We start from the raw sequence: 24,633 nt of genomic DNA, 5'->3' as shown, positions 1-24,633 counted from the left end.
CAGGAATAAATGTAAAACTGCTCTTGTGGCAATTACTACAAAGAGGAGCTACATATATTTTTAATAGTGAGATTCCACCTTGTCAAGAAGAGTGGAAGAGAGGCCTGGGTGAGACACGTAAATCTGTGCACATGTGTTATCAATATCTACACTGGATGACATCTTAGGAAAAGGGTAAACAGGAAAGAAAAGGTCCTAGAAATGTTGCTTAGCCGGGTAGAGATGGATAAACAGAGACAGAAAGAACAACCAGAGGGCTACTAGAGCCCACGGAAGTGGGCTGTGTCCTAGAAGCCAAGTAAGGAGAGCCCAGTTATATCAAGGGTTAAGGACTAGGAGGAGCATAGGATGAGACATTGTGTCTCTCAGGATTGATAGGATGTCAATGTTGCAGGGGCAGTGATGTGGTAGGGCACACCTGGATTCAAATGTGGCTGTTCCTCTTATTAGTTATTAGTGGCCTTAGGCAAAAGGCTGTCTGGCTTCAGATTCCGCATCTATAAAATAGGGATAATAACATCTCCCACAAAGAGTTATTGTGGGGATGAAATGAATCAGAATATGCAATGTGCCTAGTACTTTGTAGGTCCTCAATAAAAATTGATGTCCGCCTTCCATTATACCTTTGGCTACTTATTTATTAATCTGTTTTAGTTGTCACTCTCCTTGATGTCTGAGCATTGGTGTTGGTGACTTACCCGTGAGGATCAATGCAGGCCTTGTCCCCATATTTCACTGTATTAGTCTGAGTGCCAATAAGCTGTTGCGAGGCAACTGTAGGGATCCAGGCACCTACCCGGGTATCTCTTGGTATGCAGAGAGACAGACCACTAGGGATTGATAAGTACACTATATGCTCTCCTTCACCACACTGAGCTCTTCCTTCTAATTCTCATCTCAGGCTATCTTTCTGCACTATTTCCCAATTGCATAAATCTCCAATGCAAAATATTAGTAATATATGACTCAACACAATTTAGGATTTTTATTTTTTTTTCCAGAAACAGCATTGGCCCTCCGAGATTTTTCAGATTGCCTAAAAGCAGCCACTGCCTCCTTCCATCCTTCAGTTTTGCCTATCAAATACAGTGAGCGGAAAAAATGCGATTTCCCCTACCGGTTAAGAACTCTTTTTCTTCCTGCCGCCTCTGATGATCTTTACAGTGTAACCGTGGCTTTGGCAAACACAGTAACTATTCATTGGGAGATAATGTAATTCAGTTCTTGCCTTAGATTAACTAAACCCCAGAAAAGGCTGAACAATGCTATGAACAGAGAGTGTGACAAATATTTCTATTGTTGCTAACACGGGATACCTATTTTTCAAATCTTTTTTAAGCATTATCCTTGTATTTCCAATTAGCATACCGTTTAATTTCTTGTTATTGGCGGTGGCTATGTCTTCCGAACCAAACGTGGGGACACAACATTCAGTGAGTAGGAGTCCCCTTTAGGGGACAGGCAACTATATTAAACTGCAATTGTTACAGAAATCCCACGGCTTGGGAGTCGTGTAGCTATTAAAAATGGGTAGTATTTAAGTTATGACGGAGCTGTGACCTCATTCCATCTTTAGAATGGAAACCGTAAACATCTTAACATAGTGATTGGGGCCATAAAGATAATTGATGGAAAGAAAACTAGGCCTCGTAGCATCTCCCGATTTGGCTGCCACGCCAGCACCAGGCCAACCTCTCCGGCTAGGGCACCGCCCGGGAAGCCGACCCGCGACCGCGAGGTCCAAGCCGGGAACAGAGCGCGCGCGCCTGCGCCGGGGCTCCCTCGCGTTCCGGGGTGGAAGGTTGCGCGTTTGAGTGTCCATGGCAACGCGACGCTTCCGCCTTCTGGAAGCCTACACTCCAGCTCTGGTTGTGAGAGACCCGTCCCGGTGGGAGGGACCTGGGCTGGGGGACGGATGGGGGTACGAGGGGCTCGGGGGCTGGGGAAGTTCCCGGGAACATTTGTCCTTGGTCTTGAGCTAAACTAAGAAAAATTGGTCCAAGGTTTGGCACAAAAGGATCTTTTCATTCCATTCCTTTCGCCCGCGTCGGAACGATGCCTCTGGAGGTGGTGGTGGAGCTGCAGATCCGGGCGGTAAGAGCTCCCCTGCTTAACCCCAAGTCAGACTCTTAAATGGTCCTGCTGGTTCTCACCACCCTGCCCTCACTTACCGCACACACATCATTATCTTTTGGGAGAATCTGTACCTTTGTCCCTAAGATAGTCGACGTTGGTCTTTCCCGACTTCCTAACTTTTAATTCAGCGCAATCTGTTACAACTCTTTTTTTTTTTTTTTTTCTTCTTCTTCTAAAGTCAGCCTGTTTCTTAGATTTATCCTGAATCTTTCTGTTCTTTTAAAAGCAACCCGGGGGCCAGCCTGTGGCTCACTCGGGAGGGTGCGGTGCTGATAACACCAAGGCCACAGGTTCGGATCCTATATAGGGGTGGCCGGTTCGCTCACTGGCTGAGCGTGGTGCTGACGACACCAAGTCAAGGGTTGAGATCCCCTTACCGGTCATCTTTTTAAAAAAAAAAAAAAAAAAAAAAGCAACCCTGCCTTAAGTCCAAGTAGAATTTTCTTTTGTTTTCCAGGCTAAAGATTTGTGAAAGGATTTTAAAACTTCTCCTTTAAATAACCAGGGAATAATTTAATTTTATAAAGCCCCATCACTTCCTGATAATTTGCCACCTCTACGAACCAATCAAATACGAGGGTAGTTCAGAAAGTTCGTGGGAAAATGGAATTAAAAGATAATACAAATCTTTCTATGAACTTTCTGAAGACCGCTCGGTTTCCTAAGCTGTTTCCCCTTGGATTGGCTCTGGCTTGCTAATTCGAAAAGGAAAACCAATCAACAAATGTTTTATAATTATACACCAAATATTTCCTCAGTGAGGTACTGTAGCAGAGTGACTCCATTGTTCCTATTTGAGGTAAGTCATTCCTCTTATTTTAGGTTCCATTTTTCCATCCTTTCATCTGTAGTTAGTGACAGACTGTTACGCAGCTTTGCCTATAAGCTACTGGCCAACATTACAAGCTAACAGGATACTGCCATGGAAAATCTAATTAGCCTCCATACAATTGGCAAATGCTGTGGTTTTATCATACATGTGTCTCTGAAACGAAAGTGAACAAAATTTCCTGGATTTGTCTACTTTGCTGACAGCAAACAGGGCTGACCATATCAATTATGCTATATCCATCGCAAGCTCTTAATATTGTGCAGGAAGATGAAGGAACCATTGAGAAGCTGAGTGATCAGTCTCCCTCCCCAACATGGCAAATTAAATAAGATTCCATCTCACTTCATTCAACATTATTGGTTAATTTTATTGTAATCTTTAAAAGGAATTCCTCAATGTACAATTAATTAAATCAGTTTTCTACTCTAAAGTACTTAAGATGTTCCAAAAATATCAGTTGAATTTATCTGTGCATTAAAAGCCAGCAAACTCAGGCCCCAGCAGCTAAAACAGGGAATTCCCAAAGTATAACTACAAACCAGAAGATAAGTCTAATTCCAAGCCACTAATATTCAGATTTGTGGACACTGCAATAGGAAATATCACGGATTCCAAATATCGGACCTGAATATTGCTGCAATTAAAATAAAAGATCTCTTTAAGGTTCAACAACAAACACAAATCACCTAGAACTTAACAGTTTGGCTGTAAATTTAGCAAGTGAAGAGGTAGCTAGTGTTCGTGGTGTTGTGGGAATACAAATGATTTTGTTTTATTTTGGAATAGCTGTTCCTCTTTGAGTGTGCCCCTCACTCTCAGAAAGTTTATGCTTCCACCTAATCTGAGCCTATTTATCACAGTCATTCTCCAGGTTCTTATCCACACCTCTATATGTCAGATCAAAGTCTATAATCCTTTCTGCTTCTAAATGCCAAAATAATTGGTCGTTAAGATTATCTCAAGACACCAGTTCCATAGGTAATTTAAAGTTTTTCTTTTCAGGTAGAGGAGCATTTAAAGCACATACCCTTTTCAGTTTTTCCAGGTCAAAGAATAATGAGCAAAACCCATCCTGTGTTTGGCGGTCTTTGGTCATATGATTTGGAGAGGCACCATGGATGAACAACTTTAAATGTAAAGGTCAATGTAAACAGAAACTTAGGAGTTATACCTTATGCCTGGTGTAGCAGCAGGCTCCCCTGATGAATTTCAAGTTAAATACTGTTACCTAAAGCATACTGTATACAGGAAAATGAAATCCCCTAAGAAAAACTGTAGTATACAGGGTCATCCTTGTGGTACATATGAGAAAGCTTATGCTCTTGCATTGAAAAGAACCACATTAATTTCCCATTTTATTATCCTGATAGAGGAACATTATTCTTTATTGAGAAGAGAGGATGGGCAACAGGGTTCCATCTGCTGCCATACTGGTCATTGATGTATGTGGTCAGCTTACCCCCAAACTCTTAGTTCCCCTGACTTTCCCCAGCAATTTAGCTTCTCTGCCCTCTGTCATGCCATGTTATTAGTTGTCAACAGAATTAAGCATGAGGCCATAGTCCCATCCTTCCTTTCCTGTGGGCACCTTAGATATGCCTACCTTTTAAGTGTTTCTTCTTGAAGTAAGTTCTTGGCTTGTTCTCTGAATGCTAAATGACAGTGTTAGAGAGTAGTGGGGAAAATACTGAAATATCTTTTGAGGGGTAGAGGGAGAGGAGAGAAAGACAAGAATTATAATCTCTCACTATTCAATCCACAAAAATGGAAGATTTAATAAAGTAAACAAGCTTACCAAGAAAATCAGGATTTAGAAGAAATCTCACCAACTGTGGCAACAGATCTTCGGGGAATAAACGAGAAAAACCTATGTCAGACTTTAAAAATACTGTTTAAAATCTACCTCAGGAAAAGGACTAGGATTAGTACATGGCTTAGCTGCAAGTATATTTACGGAATGAAGATCATGTTTTTTTCTCAAAGTCCAATTTGCAAGTGATGTGTTGATTTATGGGATTATTACAAAACACAAATCTTACTGATGTCAGCTTTTAAAAAAATAGCAATAGTATAACCACCTCAGGTTGTTTTCTTTTGCAGTTGTCCTGGAGATATAAAGTCGTTGAATAAATATACAATAGAGGGATTTTTTTGCTTTTCCTAATATGGCTGTGTTCAGTAATGGCCTGTACTGTGCTCCAGCCTAGCAACACATCAAAATGACACCTGAAATCCCAAAGAAAAGCTGAAATGTCTAAGAGAGGCAAGCCCTATGGCATCATTGAATGTGGAAACATTCAGACCTCCTGGTGCAATAATCAATAAGATGGTGTCATGGTTCATTCCACAGTACAAAGAGGACCGGCACGTTGTGGGGTGAGAGCCAGCAATAGTCCACGATGCTGTACTGCATGTAGCCCAGAAAAAGGCCAAAAGCCACGTCGGTGACATTGTGCCGCCCCAGCATGACCCTGGAGAGGCCCAAAATGAAGGCCCACAGTACCACCAGCACCCTCAGCGGAATGGCCAGCACCAGGTGATTCAGGATGAACCGAGACACCAGGGCAGCCCTTGTGGCATGGCCAGAGGGAAAGGAGTACTTGTCTACCGAGAGGGTGAAAAACATGTCCATCTGGTTGTGGGCCGGGCGGCGCCTGCGGACCAGCCCTTTGATCAGGGCCACCAGCAGCAGGTCCAACAGCAGGGCGAAGAGCAGGTTCATCAGCACCTCGCGCCCGGCCCAGCTGTCGCTCCTGGAAAGGCAGTAGAGGGTGCCCAGCAGCCAGGGGATGCCGTGTCCGGAGATCTCCAGCAGCTTCATAAGGGGCCGCCCGCTGCCCCAGGACGAGCTCTCCCCCGCGCACACCCCCAGCTTCTTGGACAGCCACAGGTCGATGGCCAGCAGGGAGCGCAGGGCGATGCCCAGGAAGGAAGGGTTCAGGTCCATGCGGTCCTCCTCGGGCAGCGGGGCCCCCTGCGAGGGGCCGGGGGCGGCCAGGGGGAAGGAGCCGCGGCGGTGCACCGGGCTCTCGGACGCGCGGAGCCGGGCGCAGGTGGGGTCCGCGACCGGAGCGCGGCTGCTGAGCAGGGACTGGAACTCGAACCTGTTGCAGCCGCCGCCATGGGCCGGGCTGCCGGGGCTGTTGCTGCTGCTGCTGCTCGAGGCGGAGGCGCCCAGCGGCCGTCCCTCCACGCTCCTCCGGGGACTCGGCATCGCGGCGGGCGGCCCCGATCCCGGGACCTGGCCGGACGAATGAGAGGCTTCCCGGCCCTGAAGCCTCTTCCGCTTCCGCACCGCCATCCTGGAGGGGCGGGGAGAGGAGCAGGCGAGAGCGCGACTGTGACACCTGGCGGAGACGTGGAAGGGAACTGGACTTGCCAGTATGGGACAGGAGGGGGAGGACGTTGCTGCTGGGAGGTGCAGGTGAGGGAGTGTGGCAAGGGGGGATATTTCAGGGCCTGGAAGGTTAGGAGAAATAGAGCCCCGTTTATCAAAACAAAGCAAATTGCTTTTTTCCCTTTCTCTGTTTGTTGTTTTTCTTTTAAAGGTTTCTTGCCCGGGGGTGTTCCTGCCTGGCAAGCAAGATGTATACCTCGGGGTCTACCTCCTGAATCAGTACCTGGAGACAAACTGCTTCCCCCCTGCGTTCCCTATTACGGTTCAGCAGAGCATGAGATTTGAAAAGGTGATTTTGACTTTCTCATTGGGTTTTGCTGTCTGAAGATAATCCAGTAGTTCTTATGAAGAACACAGCTCTTACAACGTTATTTTGTAAATTTCCTTTAAAAAATTTAGCCAAAGACACTTCAGCACGTGCAAAACCACAGGTGGAAGACTTGCTTTTGCATTGCAGGTCTGAGCCAAGTTCTGTCAATCTAGTGCTAAATACCCTGATCCATGTTTTCTATTCTTGGAACTCCCATGGCATTTTCTAACTGGAGCAGAGAGATCATTTCTGAATGTTCTTGAGGTGTTAGAAGCAGTTGCATTACATTTATGAAAGGGATTATCAATACACTGCAGACCTCAGAAAAAACTTTTCTAGACCCAGAAAAATAGTGAAAAACTGTGAGGGTACTTCAAAAAGTTCGTGGACAAATAGAATTAAAAGGTAATACAAATCTTTGCAGGAGCTTTTGAAATACCCTCATATAACCAAATTAGTTAAATCCTGTTACTGAAATCCTCTTAACAAAACAAGAGGGTCATTTAGGTTTACTGAGTTTCCCTAGGTCATACCTGGTTTATTTAGCTACAGTGATAAAGGCTAGATTCCATTTGAATGAATACGATCATGAAACAAATAGCCAAAACATTACCAACTGTCTTACCACTTGAAAATTTAATAGAATATTAATTTCATTACTGTGCAATTACTGACAATCCCTTAAAATTTTTGTTTTGGAATTTGGATATGGAATGGGTTTTAACCTCAATAAGTCTAGTGATTTTGCCCCAAGCAATATCACTGAGGTGGATCTTTTGGGGAGAGAGAAGGCTCCAGGGTAGAACATATCACTTTTAAAGGTTTAGAATATGGTGCCCAGAAAGTGACCTGAGGATGCGAGAGGAGATGAAGATGAATTTTTCTGAAGGGCTAGGGTTGTATGTAATATTTTTATAAATCGCAACCTATTAATTTAAATTAAGAATTACCGAACTGGTTGGATAAAAGAGGAGGGAAATAAATAGCTATTATCTTGGAACATCCAATCAGAATCTGAAGGAACCTACTTCTCCCATTTGGATGTTGAAAGTGGTGAAAAGTAGGTAGTGACAATGCAGTCTTTTTTCCCCTAAGAATTCCTTTTTTATCAATTTTATCAGTTTTTAATTTGTCCTGTAGAAGACTTTTAAAGTCTTGTTATAAGAAGACCAAAAATACAAAATTGTAGAAGCACAGAATGATAACTCTGTATATGACCTTGGAGGGTCATCTAGTTCACCTCCTTGATTTGTAGCAGAAGATAGTGAGTCTCTGAGTCACATTTTAGATGCCCCTACTGCTTGTTTAAAAGCTGTACATTTAAGATCACTAGCCAAATGTATCAGAACTATTTTTTCATTTTATAAAGTGCAGTTAAATAATTGCCCTCTTATGTGAGTTGTTTGGGTTCGTATTCCAGCTTTCTTCCAGTTGGTTCTAGCTTTCTTGTGTTAGTTCCATTCTCTAGCTGCAAATACTTGCAGCAAGTAGCAAAATCATTTTCTCTTCCTTGTGCCTTCTGTGTAATTCAGGATTGAATATTGTAAAGCATTTGGATAAACAAATTGCTCATAAAAAATGTATCAGCCATTGTGTTCGAGCAGTTTATGTTGATCATTTACTCCCCAAGATCACACTTGAAAAAAAATTCTTAGACATGAGTATACTAGTTTCCTAAGGTTGCCAGACAAAAGTATCACAAACTGAGTGGCTTAAACAGCAGAAACTGTCTCACAGTTATGGAGATTAGAAATCTGAGATCAGTGTCAGCAGGGCCATGCTCCCTCTGAAGACATTAGGGAAGAATCTGTTCCAGTCCTCCTTTCTAGATTCCATTAGTTCCTTGGTTTGTGACAGCATAATGCCAGTATTAACATGGTGTATTCTCTGTGTACATTTTGTTAAAAACATTTTTTGGGGGAAACCATAAGGCTGAGGTGACACCAGTGCTGTAAGTTCCTTTTGTTTTTTTGACTCTTAAGATTTGAAAGGTATCTTCAAAGTTACCTGATCAATTACTGTACCCACTGGTTAGCCTGTCTCCCATTTCCAAGAGGAGAAAATAGTAGATAGGTAGGTAGACCGACCATTCAGCCAAATAAGAGGATGAAAATGAATTTTCTTTTTTGTGGTAAAGGCAGACAGTATTATTATTTTTTAATTTTATTTTTAAATTCTTTCTTTCTTTTTTTATTTTTTCTTTTTTTATTGACACATAATTGATTCTACACATCTGTAGGGTACAGTGTTGAATATCAATACCTGTGTACCATACATGATGCTCAAATCGGGATAACAGTATGTATAAGTCTGAGTTACACAATGTAATAATTTTTTGTGGCCCTTTACAAATTTCTCGCTAACCCCCCTACCCACTTTCCCATCTCTAGTGGCCTCAGTTCTGTTCTCTGCTTTTGAAAGTTCACCAAGTTGTTTGTGATTGTTTTATCTTTCTATTAATTTGTTTATTTATTTATTTTTATTTGTTTATTTCTTTAGCTCTCACTTATGAATGAGGGCCTGTGGTACTTCTCTTTCTGTGCCTGGCTTATTTCACTTTACATAATTTTCTCTAAGTTCATCCATGTTGCTGTGAATGGCAAAATTTCATTCTTTTTTATGGATAGAGTGGTATTCTATTGTGTATATATACCACATTTTCCTTATTCAGTCATCTGACGATAGACATTTAGGTTGGTTCTGACTCTTGGCTATTGTAAATAGAGTTGCAATAAGCATAGGAGTTCAGGCGTCCTTTTGACATGATGATTTTCATTCCTTTGGGTATATACCCAGCGGTAGGATTGCTGGATCATATGGCAGTTCTATCTGTAGTTGTTTGAAGAACCTCCATACTGTTTTCTATAATAGCTGCACCAATTTACAGTCCCACCAACAATGTAGGATTCCCCTTTTTCCACATCCTCATCACCAGCATTTGCTATTCTCTGTCTTTTTGATAATAGCTAGTCTAAGTGGGGTGAGATGATATCTCAGTGTGCTTTTAATGTATTTGCATTTCTCTGATGTTTAGTGATGTTGAGCATATTTTCATGTGTCTGTTGTCCATTTGTATGTCTTCCTTTGAGAAATGCCTATTCAGCTCCTTTGCCCATTTTTAATTGGGTTACTTGTTCTTTTACTGTTAGGTTGTTTGAGTTCTTTGTACATTCTGGGTATTAATCCTTTGTCAGATGCATAGTTTGCAGATATTTTCTCCCATTTTGTAGGTTACCTTTTAGCTCTGTTAATTGTTTCTTTTGCTGTGCAGAATCTTTTAAGTTTGATATAATCCCATTTGTTTATTTTTTCTTTTGTTGCCTGTGTTTTGGGGGTCTTATTCATAAAGTCTTTGCTCAGTTCTACTTCTTGAAGTGTTTCCCTTATCTTTTCTTTTAGGAGTTTTATAGTTTCAGGTCTTATATTTAAGTTTTTAATACATTTTGAATTGATTTTGGTAAATGGAGAGTTGTAAGGACCTGGTTTCATTCTTCTACATATGGATGTCCAGTTTTCCCAGCACCATTTATTGAAGAGTCAGTCTTTTCCCCAGTGTATGTTCTTGTTGACTTTGCCAATGATCAGTATGTATGTGGGTTGATTTCTGGGTTCTCTATTCCATTCCATTGTTCTGAGTGTCTGTTTTTATGCCAGTATCATGCTGTTTTGGTTACTGTAGCTTTGTAGTGTACTTTGAAGTCAGGTAGTGTAATACCTCTGGCTTTATTTTATTTGCTCAGGGTTGCTTTGGCTATTCAGGCTCTTTTGTTGTTCTGTATGAATGTTCGGATTGTTTTTTCTATTTCTCTGAAGAATGTCATTGGTATTTTGGTGGAGATTGCATTCAATTTGTAGGTCACTTTGGGTAGTATGGATATTTTCACAATGTTAATTCTCCCAATCCAATAGCATGGAATGTCTTTCCATCTTTTTGTGTCTTCTTTAATTTCTTTTAACTATAGAATATTGTAGAGATCTTTCATCTCCTTGGTTAAACTTATTCTTAGGTATTTTGTTTCTTTGGTGATCATTGTAAATGGACTTACTTTCTTGATTTCTTTTTCTGCTAGCTTATTATTGGCATATAAAAATGCTACTGGTTTTTGCGTGTTGATTTTGTATCCTGCAACTTTACAGAATTTGTTTAGCAGCTCTAAGTTTTTTTTGTTGTTTGTTTGTTTGTTTGTTGTAGTCTTTAGGTTTTTTTTTTCTCTATAGGATCATGTCATCTACAAACAGGGACAGTTTAATTTTGTCTTTTCCAATCTGGATGCACTTTATTTCTTTCCCTTGCCTGATTCCTTTTGCTAGTACCACCAATACTAGGTTAAAAGCAGTGGTGAGAGTGGGTATCCTTGTCTTTGTTCCTGTTCTTAAGGGAAAAGCTTTTCAGCTCAAAGTTTTTCCCTATTGAAGATGATATTGGCAGTGGGTTTGTCACATATGGCTTTTATTGTGTTGAGATTCTTTCTTTCTATACCTAATTTGCTGAGAGTCTTTATCATAAAAGGATGGTGAATTTTGTCAAATGCTTTTTCTACATCTATTGAGATAATCATATGGTTTTTGTCCTTAATTTTGTTGATGTGGTATACCACATTTATTGACTTGTGTATGTTGAACCATCCTTGCATCCCTGGGATGAATCCCACTTGATCATGGAATAGAATTTTTTTGATGTGTTGTTGTATTCTGTTTGCTGATATTATGTTGAGGATTTTTGCATCTATGTTCATCAAAGATATTGAGCTGTAGTTTTCTTTTTTTGTTGTATCTTTGTCTGATTTTGCTATCAGGGTGATGCTGGCCTCATACAATGAGTTTGGGAGATTGGCCTCCATTTCAATTTTCTGGAATAGTTTGAAGAGAATTGGTATTAACTCCTCTTTGAAGATTTGGTAGAATTCAGCAGTACAGCCATCTGGTCCTGAGCTTTTCTTTGATGGCAGACTGCTGATTACTGCTTCAGTTTTTATCTTATTTGGCAACTGGCCAACACAGGAACTGAACCGTTGACGTTGTTAGAAGGCTACACTCTAACTAACTGAGCTAATCCACCAACCCTGCTTCAATATCATTGCTTGTTACTGCTTTGCTCAGGTTTTCTGTTTCTTCTTGATTCAGTCTTGGTAGTTTTGTATGTGTCCAGAAATTTATCCATTTCCTCCAGGTTTTCAAATTTGTTGGTGTACAGTTGTTTATGATAGTCTCTAAGGATTCTTTGTATTTCTGTGGTGTTAGTTGTAATGTCTCCTTTTTCATTTCTGAGTATTGTTATTTGGGTCTTCTCTCTTCTTTTTTTAAGTAGCCTAGGTAATGGTTTGTGTATTTTGTATATCTTCTCGAAAAACCAACTTTTTCTTTCATTGATCTTTTACGTTATTTTTGGGGTTTCTATTTCATTTAATTCTTCTCTAACCTTAATTATTTCTTTCCATCTGCTAATTTTAGAATTGGATTGTTCTCGTTTTTCCAGTTTTCTGTGGCATAGCCTTAGGTTGTTTTTTTGAAATCTTTCTATTTTTTTGATGGAAGTGTTTATTGAAATAAACTTCCCTTTTAGTACTGCTTTTGCAGTATCCCACAGGTTTTAGTATGATGTGCCTGTATTTTCATTGGTTTCAAGACATTTTTTGATTTCCTGTTTAATTTCTTCTTGGACCCATAGGTCATTTTGAAACAGGTTGTTTAATTTCCACGTATTTGTATAGTTTCCAGAGTTTCACTTATTATCAATTTCTAGTTTTAATCTGTTGTGGTCCAAAAATATAGTTGAAATGATTTCAACTGTCATATAGTCTATCCTGGAGAATGTTCCATGTACTGATGAGAAGAATGTGTATTCTGTAGTTGTTGGATAAAATGTTCTGTACATATCTGCCAGGTCCAATTGGTCTAAAGCTTAGTTTAAATCCTGTATTTCCTTATTGATTCATAGCCTTGATGATCTGTCCAATGCTGAGAGAGAGGTGTTCAGGTCCACAACTATAATCATTTGGGGGTCTTTTTCTTTCTTTAGGTCTAGCAGTGTTTGCATTATATGTCTGGGTTCCCTGCTGTTGGGTGCATGTACATTTAAGATTGTTATGTCTTCTTGGTTGATGGATCCCTTTATCATTATGTAATGGCCTTCTTTGTCTCTTTATGGTTTTTGGTTATAAAGTCTATTTTATCCAATATAAACATAGCTACTCCTGCTCATTTTTGGTTTCCATTCGAGTGGTATATATTTTTCCATCCCTTTGCTATTAGTCTGTGTGTGTCTTTACAGGTGAGGCAAGTCTCTCATAGATAGCACATAGTTGAGTCTACTTTTTTAATGCAATCAGTCAGTCTGTGTCTTTTGAGTGGGGAGTTTAATCCATTTACATTTAGGGTTGTTACTCACAAATATTGTCTCAATTTGGCATTTTATTGATTTTTGTTTAGTTTTTTAAAATATCTTTTGTTCTTTTCTTCCCCTTTTATTGTCTTTCTTTGGTGTTTGTTGCTTTTTTGAGGTCATAAGATATAGTTTCTTTTTCTTTCTCATTTGCGTTTTGGTTCTACCAGTAGGTTTTATCTTTCTTGTATATTCATGGTAGTAATTATCATTTTTTGGATTCTTGATGCAGGACTCCCTTAAGGATTTCTTGCAGGACTGGTCATGTGTTGGTGAACTCCTGTAGTTTTTGTTTGTCTGGGAAATACACCATTTCTCCTTCATTTCTGAAGGATAGCCTTGCTGGGTATAGTATTTTTGGTTGGCAGTTTTTGTCTTCCAGTATTTTGAATATATCATCCCATTTTCTTATGGCCTGTAGAGTTTCTGTTAAGAAGTCTGCTGTTACTCTGATGGGGTCTGCCTTATAGGTGATTTGACCCTTTTTTCTTGCTGTTTTTAGGATTCTGTCTTTGTCTTTGAGCTTTGCCAGTTTGACTATAATGTGTCTCAGAGAGGATGTTTTTGGATATAATCAGTTTGGGGGTCTTTGAGTCTCCTGGATTTGAAGGCCCATGTGTCTCCCTATACCTGGGAAGTTTTCTGCTGTTATTTTATTGAATGTTTTTAGTGCCTTTCTCCTCTCTCTTTTCTCCTCCCCTTCTAGATTTGGATGTTTTGTGCACTTAAGGTTGTCTGCTAATCCTCTTAGATTTTCTCCATTTTTTAAAATTCTTTTTTTGTTGTTGTTGTTGTTGACCTGGGTTATTGAAAAGAGTATGAGAAAGTCTTTTCTCAAGATGAGAAAGTCTTTCTTCTGCTTGCTGTAGCCTGCTGCTTAAGTTCTATTTTTGTTGTTGTTGTTGTTGTTGAATGTATTCTTCAGTTCCAGCAGTTCTGTTACATTCTTTTTTAAGGTATTAATCTCTTTGGTAATCTGGTAGAGCAGGTGCTTCTTCTATTACTCTGGGGTGGGCTTTGAGGGGAGAGCCTTCCTCCTGAAGATGTGTTTTATGTTGACCATTGAATAAGTCAACAAGTAGGCCTGTTGGCACTCCGTCTAGTTTCCCTTATCCTGCTGGGTGCATTGGGTATACTGGAGCTCTTCAGTTTGAATGGGTGACCCTGGGTGGGGTTTCTTTCTTCTTTCCTACAGTCATTGGCTCCTCTTGGGTCTTTGCTTCCCTGAGTTGGGGGATGAGTTTGTTGTGGTTAGGAATTTTCTTCCTTACTCTATTTGACTATCCTGGGTTTCTTCATTCTCCAGGGGTTCCACCTGTGTCTCTCCCCAGATCAAGGCATTTATGTGGGCCATACACATACCTCCCACCCCCATGTGTGCTACCACAGAGGGCAGCATAATTCCCCCTGTAGGCTGGCCCACTTTCCCCAGCCTCTGCTGGTGACCATTCTTCTATTACTGCATGATGGTGGTGGCTGCTGCTGTGGCAGTGGGCTGCCATTACAGTGGTGATGGCTGTGGCAGTGGCTGTGGCAAACCACCTGTGCAGTGGTGTCTGTGGCAGTGGCAGGCTGCCTGCACTACAATGCCCAATGTTCCTGTCAGCTGTCTGTGGGGGCTTCCCTCAGCTCCTGAGGTTCCCATACTCCTGTGGTCCCCATGCTCTTTCAGGCTGTCTTACATTCCTTCATAATCTTTCTGAAGTCCAATGTAAATAATAACACAAAACTAGAGACTTTACCAATCAGAAACTACAATTAACTGGTAACTAGGGTCTTTCCAATCAGATGTATCCTCTTTGTCTTATTTCCACATTAGCCTGTGAAAGCTCACTGCCCATGCTGCAGCAACAGAGCTCTCTGAACCTCTGAACCTCTTTTGGTACTGAGTGATGCTCAGTTCATTCTTTGCACAAATAAATTCTGTTAAATTTGTCTAATGTTTTTCTGTTAATAGTTCCTGTGCTCAAATTTCTCCTTTTAATATGAAGAGAAGTCATATTGGATTAGGGGCCTATCCTACTCCAGTATGACCTCATTCAAACTTAACTAATTACATCTGCAGTGATTCTGTTTATAAATAAGGTCACATTCTCAGATACTGGGGTTAGGACTTCAGCCTATGAATTTTGGGGGCAACACATTCAACCCATAATAATGGACGAAATGAAAGATGCAATTATTGAAATAATTTAGGGAAAAGAATAAAGTTATCCCCATTTGTTCGATAAATCCAAGTCAGTAAGACAAAAATGGACTACAAGGGACAGGCTTCATTTTTGTCCTTAGAGCAGACCTGGCTTGGACCCAAGAGCAGATTTTAACCACGCTTAAGTTTAAACACCATTTACATCAGAATTTTAATCAAACTGCTGAAAACTATTTGTTTCTCATAGGGTTCTAGAGTTCAGGGGGAGGGGTATGGTATGCCTTTTATTTTAGTCCTATCACGGGCCCTTTTATCTCACGTAGAAAGTATGCAGATTCGGCAATAGCTAGAGAGACATCAGTGTTTTTCTTGTGCATCATGATAAACTTAAAACTTATGAGACTCTCCTCTGTTTTTGTTTTTTTTTTGTCTCCCAAAGGAATGTAGCTGCTAGTACTTAGCTTTTCTTTTGTGTTACACATGCATAGAATTTTTATTTATTTCCTTTTTAGGACAACCATTCTTGGTAAATGAAGTTATTCATTCAGTTAACATTTAATGGTTGTCTGTTGTAAGCAGAATGTTTTTCTAGGTACTCAAACAAGACTCTTTGAGGTTGATGCAAGATGTGCTTTTAGCAACAAACAGTAGAGCTAGGTCAAGTTGTTGGTATTTTAAGCATGTGATAGCTTTAGCTAACTCAGATTTTCTTGCACTTTTTACTGTGTTAATTAATTCTCATTCATTTATTTATACTCATTTGTAGTACTTTTAACCACATGCCTGTTAAAGATGCTTCTGTTCAGTCCTAAAATATATGGCTGGATTTTACATATGTTAATTATTTGAAAGAATATAATCTACAGTTTCTGTAAGTCTTATTAATAAAACTTCTAAAATTTATTTTCTTCATTTTTCTCTGCAGGTATTTGAAAATGCAATAGATCCTGGGGCTGTAGCAGATCTTTTGGAAAGTAGGTACTCTTAAAAAAAAATTAAAATACTATTATATTTTAATACTATTAGTACTTCATATTAAAATGCTCTTGTACTTTAATACCATTTAAAAATACTATTGTATAATTCACAGTTATAAAATTCTGCTATTTTTTAAAATTAATATTTCCATGTTTGATTCATATTTATATTCAAGAGAGTCTATATAAAATTTGAATTAGGTTTTTGATTCTATTAAAGACCCTTTTCTAAATATAGATGGGATTTGATGGATGGTACAATTCTGTTTGTTTGTTTACTTATAAAAACAAACATTATTCATTCAGTTAACATTTAATGATTGTCTGTTGTAAGCAGAATGTTTTTCTAGGTACTCAAACAAAACACTTGGGTTGATTTTTGTATATTCACAGAGTTGTACAAGCTTCACTACAGTCAATTAGATGATTTAATCAATTAGCACATTTTCATCACGACAAAAAAAACCCCTGAAACCAGTAGAGTCACTGCCTATTCCCCATCACGCCTTCCTGCTATAGAACCACTAAACTCTATGTCCCTATAGATCTGCTTATTCTGGATGTTTCCTATAAATGGGATTGTATAATATGTGATCCTTTGTGACTGGCTTCTTTCGCTTAGCATAATGTTTTAAAAGTTCATTCATGTTCTAGTGTGTGCCAGTACTTTATTTTTTATTATGGCCCAAAAATACTCCATTGTACGAATATACCACATTTTATTTTTCCACTCATCAGTTGATGGACATCTGGATTGTTTCCACTTCTACATATGCCCACACAAAAACTTGTGTGGGCATATGTTTTCATTTCTTTTGGGTATGTACCCAGGAGTGGATTTGCTGGGTCCTACGATAACTCTATGTTTAACCTTTTAAGGATAACGGATCGCAACCCTCAGTGTTGCCCCCGTACCGGACCGGGGACCAGCGACGGGATCGCAAGCCTCGGCATTGCTCCCGCGCCTCGCTCAGCCAGTGAGCGGGAGCCGGTCTGTACGTGGGATCCGAACCCTCGGACGGGAGCGCTGCCGCGCTTCCCAAGCGGGCGCACTATCCAGTGTGCCACCGGGCCGGCCCAACAGCTGAATTATTTTACATTACACTAGCAATGTATTAGTGTTCCATTTTCGTACATCCTGGCCAGTACTTGTTGTTATCTGTCATTTTGATTGGAAACCATCTTTGAGGGTTTGAAGTGCTATTTTATTGTTGTTTTGATTTGCATTTGCCTGATGATTAACAATGTTGAACATTTTTTTTATGATTATTGGCCATTTTGTATATTCTTTGGAGAAATGCCTATTCAGATCTTTTGCCTACTTTTTAACTGGGTTGTTTTTATTTTATTGAGTTGTTATTTTTCTTTATATATTCTAGATACAAGTCCCTTATCAGATATACAATTTACAAATATTTTTTCCCATTCTTTGGATTGTCTTTCACTTTCTGGATGGTATTGTTTGAAACACAAAAGTTTTAAATTTTGATGAATTCCAGTTTATCTATTTTTCTTTTGTTGCTTGTGCTTTTGGTATCATATCTGAGAAACTATTGCCTAATTCAAGGACACAAGGATTTATACCTATGTTTTCTTCTAAGACTTTTAGTTTTAGCTCCTAAATTGAGGTCTATGATCAATATGTGTTGATTTTTGTAGATGGTGTGAGGTAAGGGCCTAATTTCATTCTTTTGCATATGGATATCCAGTTGTCTTAGTACCATTTCATAAAAAGACTATTCTTTCCCCCATTGAATTGTCTTGGCACCCTTGTTGAAAATCAACTTACTGTAATGTGAGGGTTTATTTTTAGTTTCTAAATATTCTATTCCATTAATCCATATGTCATCATTATGCCAACACACAATCTTGATGACTGTAGTTTTGTAGTAAGTTTTGAAATCAGGAAGTGTATGTCTCCCAACTTACTGCTTCTTTTTCAAGACTTTTTTTTTTGCTTTCCAGGGTTGCTTGAGTTTCCATACGAATTTTAGAATTAGCTTGTCAATTTCTGCAAAGAAGTCAGCTAAGATGTTGATAGGGATTGCATTGAATCTATAGATCAATTTGAGGAGTATTGCCCTCTTAGTGTTGTTTTCCAATCATGAACATGAGGTTTTTATTTAGGTCACTTACAGTTTATTTTCAATGATGTTTTGTAATTTGCAGTGTACAAGTCTTGAATTTCTTCTATTAAATTTATTCTTAAGTATTTTATTGTTTTTGAGGCTATTGTAAATGGAATTTTTGAAAAATTTCATTTTCAAATTGTTTATTTGAAGTGTATAGAAATGCCATTGATTTTTCTATACTGATGTTGTATCCTGCAAACTTGTTGAACTCATTTATTCTAGTAGTTTTTTGCTGATTCCTTAGGATTTTCTATAAACAAAATCATGTAATCTGCAAATACAAATTTCACTTCTTTCTTTAAAAGTGTGTGTATCTTATTTCATTTTCTTGTATAATTTCCCTGGCCAGAATCTCCAGTACAATATTGAATAGAAGTGATGTGAGCATTCTCGTCTTGCTCCTGATGCTAGGGAGAAGGCATTTAGTTTTTCATCATTGAGTGTGACATCAGATGTTGGTTTTTTTATAGATGCCCTATGTCAGGTTGAGAAAGTTCCTTTCTGTTCCTAGTTTATTGAGTCTTTATCATAAAGGAACATTGAATTTTATCACATGATTTTTCCACATCTATTGAGATGATGGTGTGGTGTTTATACATTCGTTTATTAATATATTTATATCAATTGTAAATCTCACTTGATTAAGGTGTATAATCCTTTCTGTATGTTGCCGGATTTAGTTTGCTAGTAAATGTTGAGAATTTTGGGTCTATAGTCTTAAGAGATATTGGTCTGTAGTTTTGTTTTCTTGTAATGTCTTTGTTTGGTTTTGGTAATACTGGTCTCATAGAATGAGTTGGGAAGTGTTTTCTCTTATTCTATTTTTTGAAAGAGTTTGTGAATAATTGGTATTAATTATTTAAACGTTTCACCAGTGAATTAAAGAATTCACCAGTGAAGCCATCGGGCCCTGGGCTTGTCTTTGACTTGATTTTTGATTACTAATTTAATCTCTTTACCTGCTATAGGTCTCTTCAGATTTTCTTTTCTTCTTGAGTCAGTTTTGGTAGTTTGTGTCTTTTTAGGAATTTGTCCATTTCAAATGAGTTATCTAAAGTTTTGTCAATTTTGTTGATCTTTCTAAAGAACCAACTTGGGATGCATAGATTTTCTTTATTGTTTTTTTCTTCTCTATTTCATTAATTTCTGCTTAATCTTTATTATTTTCTTCCTTCTGTTTGCTTTAGGTGTAGTATGTTTTGTTTTTTGGGTTTTTTTCCACTAGTATATTGAAGTGAAAAGTTAGTGGATGGTATGATTCTTAATTACATTCTTAAGCTTTATGAAATTTTCAACTGAGATTTCACTCAGTTGAAAGAATTAGGACCAAGGTCACAGATAATAGCAAAATGTAGAGAAAGGAACAGAAAGAAGCAAGTACCAGGTGAGTGGAGGCAATGCTTGTTAGAGGACAGAACCAGAAGTAGGCTAGGTACCAGGCTGACATACCAGGTGGGTTAAGGAGTTTGAAATTAGACAGAGAGTGAGTCATTGCCTACAGAGGTAGGGTAGTTACTGAGCAGGTGTTCCAGAACAGAATGGCAGAGCAGTAAGGCAATGGCTGAGAAAGCCAGATGGATAATAAGGAACTAGAAAATTGACAGGAATGAAAGGTTAAGGTAAGGTGGAAGAATCAGAAACAGTGAGTGGGACTTTGAAGGATTTTATTAGATGTAGGCATACTCTTACGGCACAGCATCCACAGAAAACCCTGATTCCTATTCATGCTGTTCACTGACACTGGAGACTCAGGAAGAGGAGTTGGTATGGGGGTAGTTTAACTCTGGACAGGTTGAATTTGGGATGTCAGTGGGACATCCAAATGGAGATGTCCAGTAGTGACATATGTAAGATTCTGAAGCTCAGGAAAAAGTAGATGTGGTCTGTTGATAGAGATTGAAGAGTCTTCAGCCTGTAGGTTTTAATTAAGACTCAAATGAATGACATGGTCCAGGGAGTAAGCACAGAAAAGGCCCAGAGACAACGTGGAGCAACAACAGTGGCAGATTAAGGAAGAGGAGTCTGAGAAAAAACAGTCTCAAAAGGTCTCCACAATAAGCTGTTTTCTAAATTATCAGGTTTAAATATATTTCTTTGAGCACTAACCCTGTGTGTCTCAGGAAGACATCAAAGAAATTGGGTATAAAACACCCCCCACAGAAATGAAGCCTTTGAAATTTGTCCTTTTAAAAATAGATGTAAAACCCAAGTTGATATACTGCATTTAACATTAACATGTCCACCTGGATCTTAGGAAAAAGGAGGGTGAAGCATCTCTCTGAGATGGGTCACATCCATAAGAATGCTGATTCCTTCAAGCCTCTTTAAATCCAAGAAAAAATTCCGCATTTCAAATAATCATACAAGAATTAGGATCTTTTCATTTTCATTCCCAAATATTAACCTTGGGTGATGGACCGAAGTATTAAGAGAACATGAGCATAGTTCTGTAGGTCACTTATTAGTGATTTACTCTGTCCTTGATATTTTGAAGTATGTTATGTCATTCCAGCAGGTAATTAAAAGCTGTAGGTATTTTATAAAGCATCCTAATTAACTTGTTCTGTGGAAGAGTGGGATTTTTCAGTGAAGTATCCTGTGGGTAAGAGCATAGGCCCTGGGAGCAGACCATACGGGTTCAAATACACTCCTGTCACTATTAACTATGTGACTTTGCCCGCCATAGTATATTTTCCTCTTTGAGTTTCCTCAATTGTAAAAATGACAACAGTCATTATACTGAACTCATAGGGTTGTGATGAAGTTAATTGAACATAAGGAATTTAGAACTTAAAACAAATTAGTGTGATGGTTGGCAAATATATATTCCCTTCTCCCATTTTGAAAGCCTAAAATTTTAGGCCATCTTGGCTTTTATGTTTCTTGGCATTTAAAGTTTTGTCTTCATGCATTCATATATTTTTCATAAGTCTACAAAGTGTGAATTTTAATTTTATTGTCTATTTTTAAATGTTTTCACTTCTAATATTATTTTGTGGGAGTTGTCTTTATTGATTTTTTACTGTTATATCATTTGTCTTAAGTTCTCTTTCAGGTTTGTATTTTGTTCTTGTCCTGTGGACATTATACATGGGTTCACTATTTCTAAATATATTTTGAACTCAAGAAATATTTTAAAAGTTGTATTTTGTCTAATTTGTGTAGTCATATATCACACTGTTTTAAGCAAGATAAAATTTTATGTGTTAATGGATAACAATTGTAATTTGAATTTTTAAGATGTAAAGTGAATTGTCTTCTTAGTGCTCTGAATACACTTTTAAGAGACAAAGTGTTGTAACAGTTTTGTCAGCAATTTTCCGGAGGTGAAGTTATATTTTCAGTACTGTTACTCTTACCCCACTCCCTCAATTTATTAAGTCTGGGGACACCTGAGTTGTTGTTGGTATGACACTTATTTTTAATTATTATTATTAATAGTGTAAATGGGATGTTATCATAGTTTTAAACTTAGCAGTTAATGAAAAACTGTGGCACTTTTCTGAGTTAAAATCTCATTTTTTCCTTTTAGGCTTCGTAACCAGGTTTGAATTAATACAGCTAGTGTCTCCAGGTAATGTGCCAGTAAATGCATTTCTAAATTAGCTTAATTCAATTTAAAAAGGATTTTGGAATGACAGAATGGGGACTGGTATTTAAAAGTTGTGCATTTAAATAACATATAACTTTATACGTTCATGTACCATATACTTTTTTTCCCTTATCAATCTACTGAATTTTGTCTACTTTCAGAAGAGTAACTTTATGGGGTTTAGTGGCAGTGAGCATAACTTAAACAGGCTTTTTGACTTTTCATTTTTTTGTAACTCTATCTAATTATCACCAAATAATTTTTTCAGTCCTGGCTCAGCTTCTTCCAAGGTTTAGCCTTTGGTTATGTTCTAAATTTGTGATAAGTGTGTGTAAGGCACAAAGCCATCTTCTCTGTTAGATGCTAGAACAGGGTTGGTAAACTATAGCCCTCAGCCAAATCCAGCCCATAGTCCATTTTTGTATGGCCTGCGAGCTAAGAATGGGTTCTATGTTTTTTATTACAATACAATTCATATACTGTAAAATTTATCATTTTCAAATGTACACTTCATTTGTTTTTAGTATCTTCACAAGGTTGTACAACCATCACCTCTATCTAATTCCAGAACATTTTCATTACCCCAAAAGAAAATCCATACTCTTTAGCAATCAGTTCCCATTTCCTGCTTCCCCCAGCCCCTGACCATCATTGATTTACTTTCTGTCTCTAATGATTTGCCTATTCTGGACATTTCATATAAATGAAAGCCTGTGATATGTGGCCTTTTATGTCTGGCTTCTTTCACTTAGCATAATGTTTTTAAGGTTCAGCCATGTTGTAGCATGTATCAGATTTTAATTCCTTTTTATGCCTGAATAATATTCTTTTGTATGGATATTCCACATTTTGTTCATGCATTCGTCAATTTGTGGACATTTGGGTTGTTTCTACTTTTTGGATATTATGAATAACGCTGTTATAAATATTCATGTACAGATTGTTGTGTGAGTATTTGCTTTCAGTTCTCTTAGGTATATACCTAGAAATAGAATTGCTGGGTCATATGATAATTCTGTTTAACTTTTTGAGGAACTGTCAAAGTGTTTTTACATTTTAAAATGATTGGAAAAAGTTTTTAAAACAATAATATTTAGTGATGTGAAAATTATGTGAGATTCAAATTTCATCATCTCATCCATAAATAAAGTTTTAGTGGAATACAGCCATGCTTATTCATTTAAGTACTGTCTAAAGCTACTTTTTCAGTGCAGTGACAGAGTTGAGTAGTTGTGATCAGATGGTTTGCAAAGCTTAAAATACTTACTGTTTGGCCCTTTACAAGAAAAGTTTGTGACCCTTGTGCTAGAATCATGGGACTTCAGGAGGAAATTGTTCTGTGGTGCTTTTGCTTTGTGGTGTGTCTTGAGTGACATAAGACCTGAGCTGGTGAGAGAGAGTAGAACGTGCCACCTGGTAGCACCAGTTCTTGTGAATGCGAGTCCCTCCTTACCCGTGGTTTCAATTTCCTCAGTTTCAGTTACCCCCAAGCAACTGAGGTCTGAAAATATTACATGGAAAATTCTAGAAATAAACAATTCTTAAGTTTTAAATTGCACACTACTGTGAGCAGTGTGATAAAATCTCACGCTCTCCAGCTCTGTCCTGCCCAGGATGTGAATCATCCCTTTGTCCAGTGAATCTATGCTGTAGACACTCCCAACCTATTAATCACTTAGTAGTTACCTGGGTTATTAGATCCACTGTCACAATATTGCAGTGTTTGTTTAAGTCACCCTTATTTTACTTAATAATGGCCCCAAAGCACAAGAGTAGTGATGCTGGCAATTCAGATATGCCAAAGAGAGGCTGTAAAGTACTTCCTTTAAGTGAAAAAGCGAACATTGTTGACTTAATAAGGAAAGAAAAAAAATCATATGCTGAGGTTCCTAAGATCTACAAGTAAGAATGAATCCTTTATCCGTGAAATCGTAAAGAAGGAAAAAGAAATTCATACATAATATGTATAGGGTTTGGTACTATCTGTGGTTTCAAGCATCTTCTGGGGGTCTTGGAAAGTAACCCCCTTGGATAAGGGGGGACTACTGTAGTCTCTCAGTGTGGCTTTTTGGTGATTTTAGAGTTGTCTGCATAGGGGTGTGTGTGTGTGTGTGTGTGTGTGTGTGTGTGTGTGTGTGTGTGTGTGTGTGTACCTAAAACTCAGAAAATTATCTTCTCATCTTTGCTATTACACATTTCTGCCTTTTTCTTTTCTCGAAATGAAAATAGCTTCGTAGTTTTTACTTGTTGTAAAAAGCATCTCCCAAATCACATCATCCTGAGAGAACCTTTATTTATATTTTGGTGACTGTTTCTTGATCTTTCTCTGTAGATAGAAGAACATATAGATATGCAATTTTTACATAGGGTCACATACATTTTCTTTGTTACTAGCTTTCCCCCATTATATGTCACTGTTATATTGTTATTTCTAGAAGCATAGCTCTACATCATCATTTTCTTGTTGTTTTCTTTTTTTCTTATTATTTCTTACATCATTATTTTTGATAGCTATAAAAATTTCATTAATTCACTTATATGTTTTTATAGGTCTATAAACAATGTATATATAATATTTTCTTACTTTTCAATGCTACTGTGGTTTGCTTGTCATTTTTCAATAGCTATGTATTTTTCCATAGTGTTGTTATCTTTAAATTGATATTGTTGAGCATTTAAGATTTTCTCTGTCTTGTCTTTCACATTTTTATAAAAATTGTTTTTCT

General features: G+C 38.1%; 2 protein-coding genes across 2 annotated transcripts in view; one reads left to right on the top strand and one right to left on the bottom strand.

Moving 5' to 3' along the window:
* The first annotated feature begins 2,041 nt into the window (after positions 1–2,041).
* SPATA6L (spermatogenesis associated 6-like) overlaps positions 2,042–24,633 on the top strand; it is a 44,302-nt gene continuing 21,710 nt past the window's right edge. The window contains exons 1-4 of the mRNA XM_008578202.1: positions 2,042–2,094; positions 6,517–6,654; positions 16,132–16,180; positions 21,848–21,900. Coding sequence (XP_008576424.1) covers positions 2,056–2,094; positions 6,517–6,654; positions 16,132–16,180; positions 21,848–21,900 — 279 coding nt within the window. The 5' untranslated portion in view covers positions 2,042–2,055. The remainder of the gene's footprint in view (positions 2,095–6,516; positions 6,655–16,131; positions 16,181–21,847; positions 21,901–24,633) is intronic.
* On the bottom strand, positions 3,315–6,182 carry PPAPDC2 (phosphatidic acid phosphatase type 2 domain containing 2). Its single transcript, XM_008578185.1, has one exon. It carries the CDS (start codon positions 6,180–6,182, stop codon positions 5,301–5,303), a length of 882 nt encoding a protein of 293 aa, XP_008576407.1. The 3' UTR covers positions 3,315–5,300.

This window comes from Galeopterus variegatus, unplaced genomic scaffold, assembly GCF_000696425.1.
Source record: "Galeopterus variegatus unplaced genomic scaffold, G_variegatus-3.0.2 Scaffold1642, whole genome shotgun sequence".
NCBI classification, from domain to species: Eukaryota; Metazoa; Chordata; class Mammalia; order Dermoptera; family Cynocephalidae; genus Galeopterus; species Galeopterus variegatus.
This window is presented reverse-complemented; position numbering and strand designations above follow the sequence as displayed.

Coding starts and splice junctions, on each gene's coding strand:
- PPAPDC2 (XM_008578185.1), bottom strand. CDS start 6,182: ATGCCGAGTCCCCGGAGGAGCGTGGAGGGACGGCCGCTGGGCGCCTCC.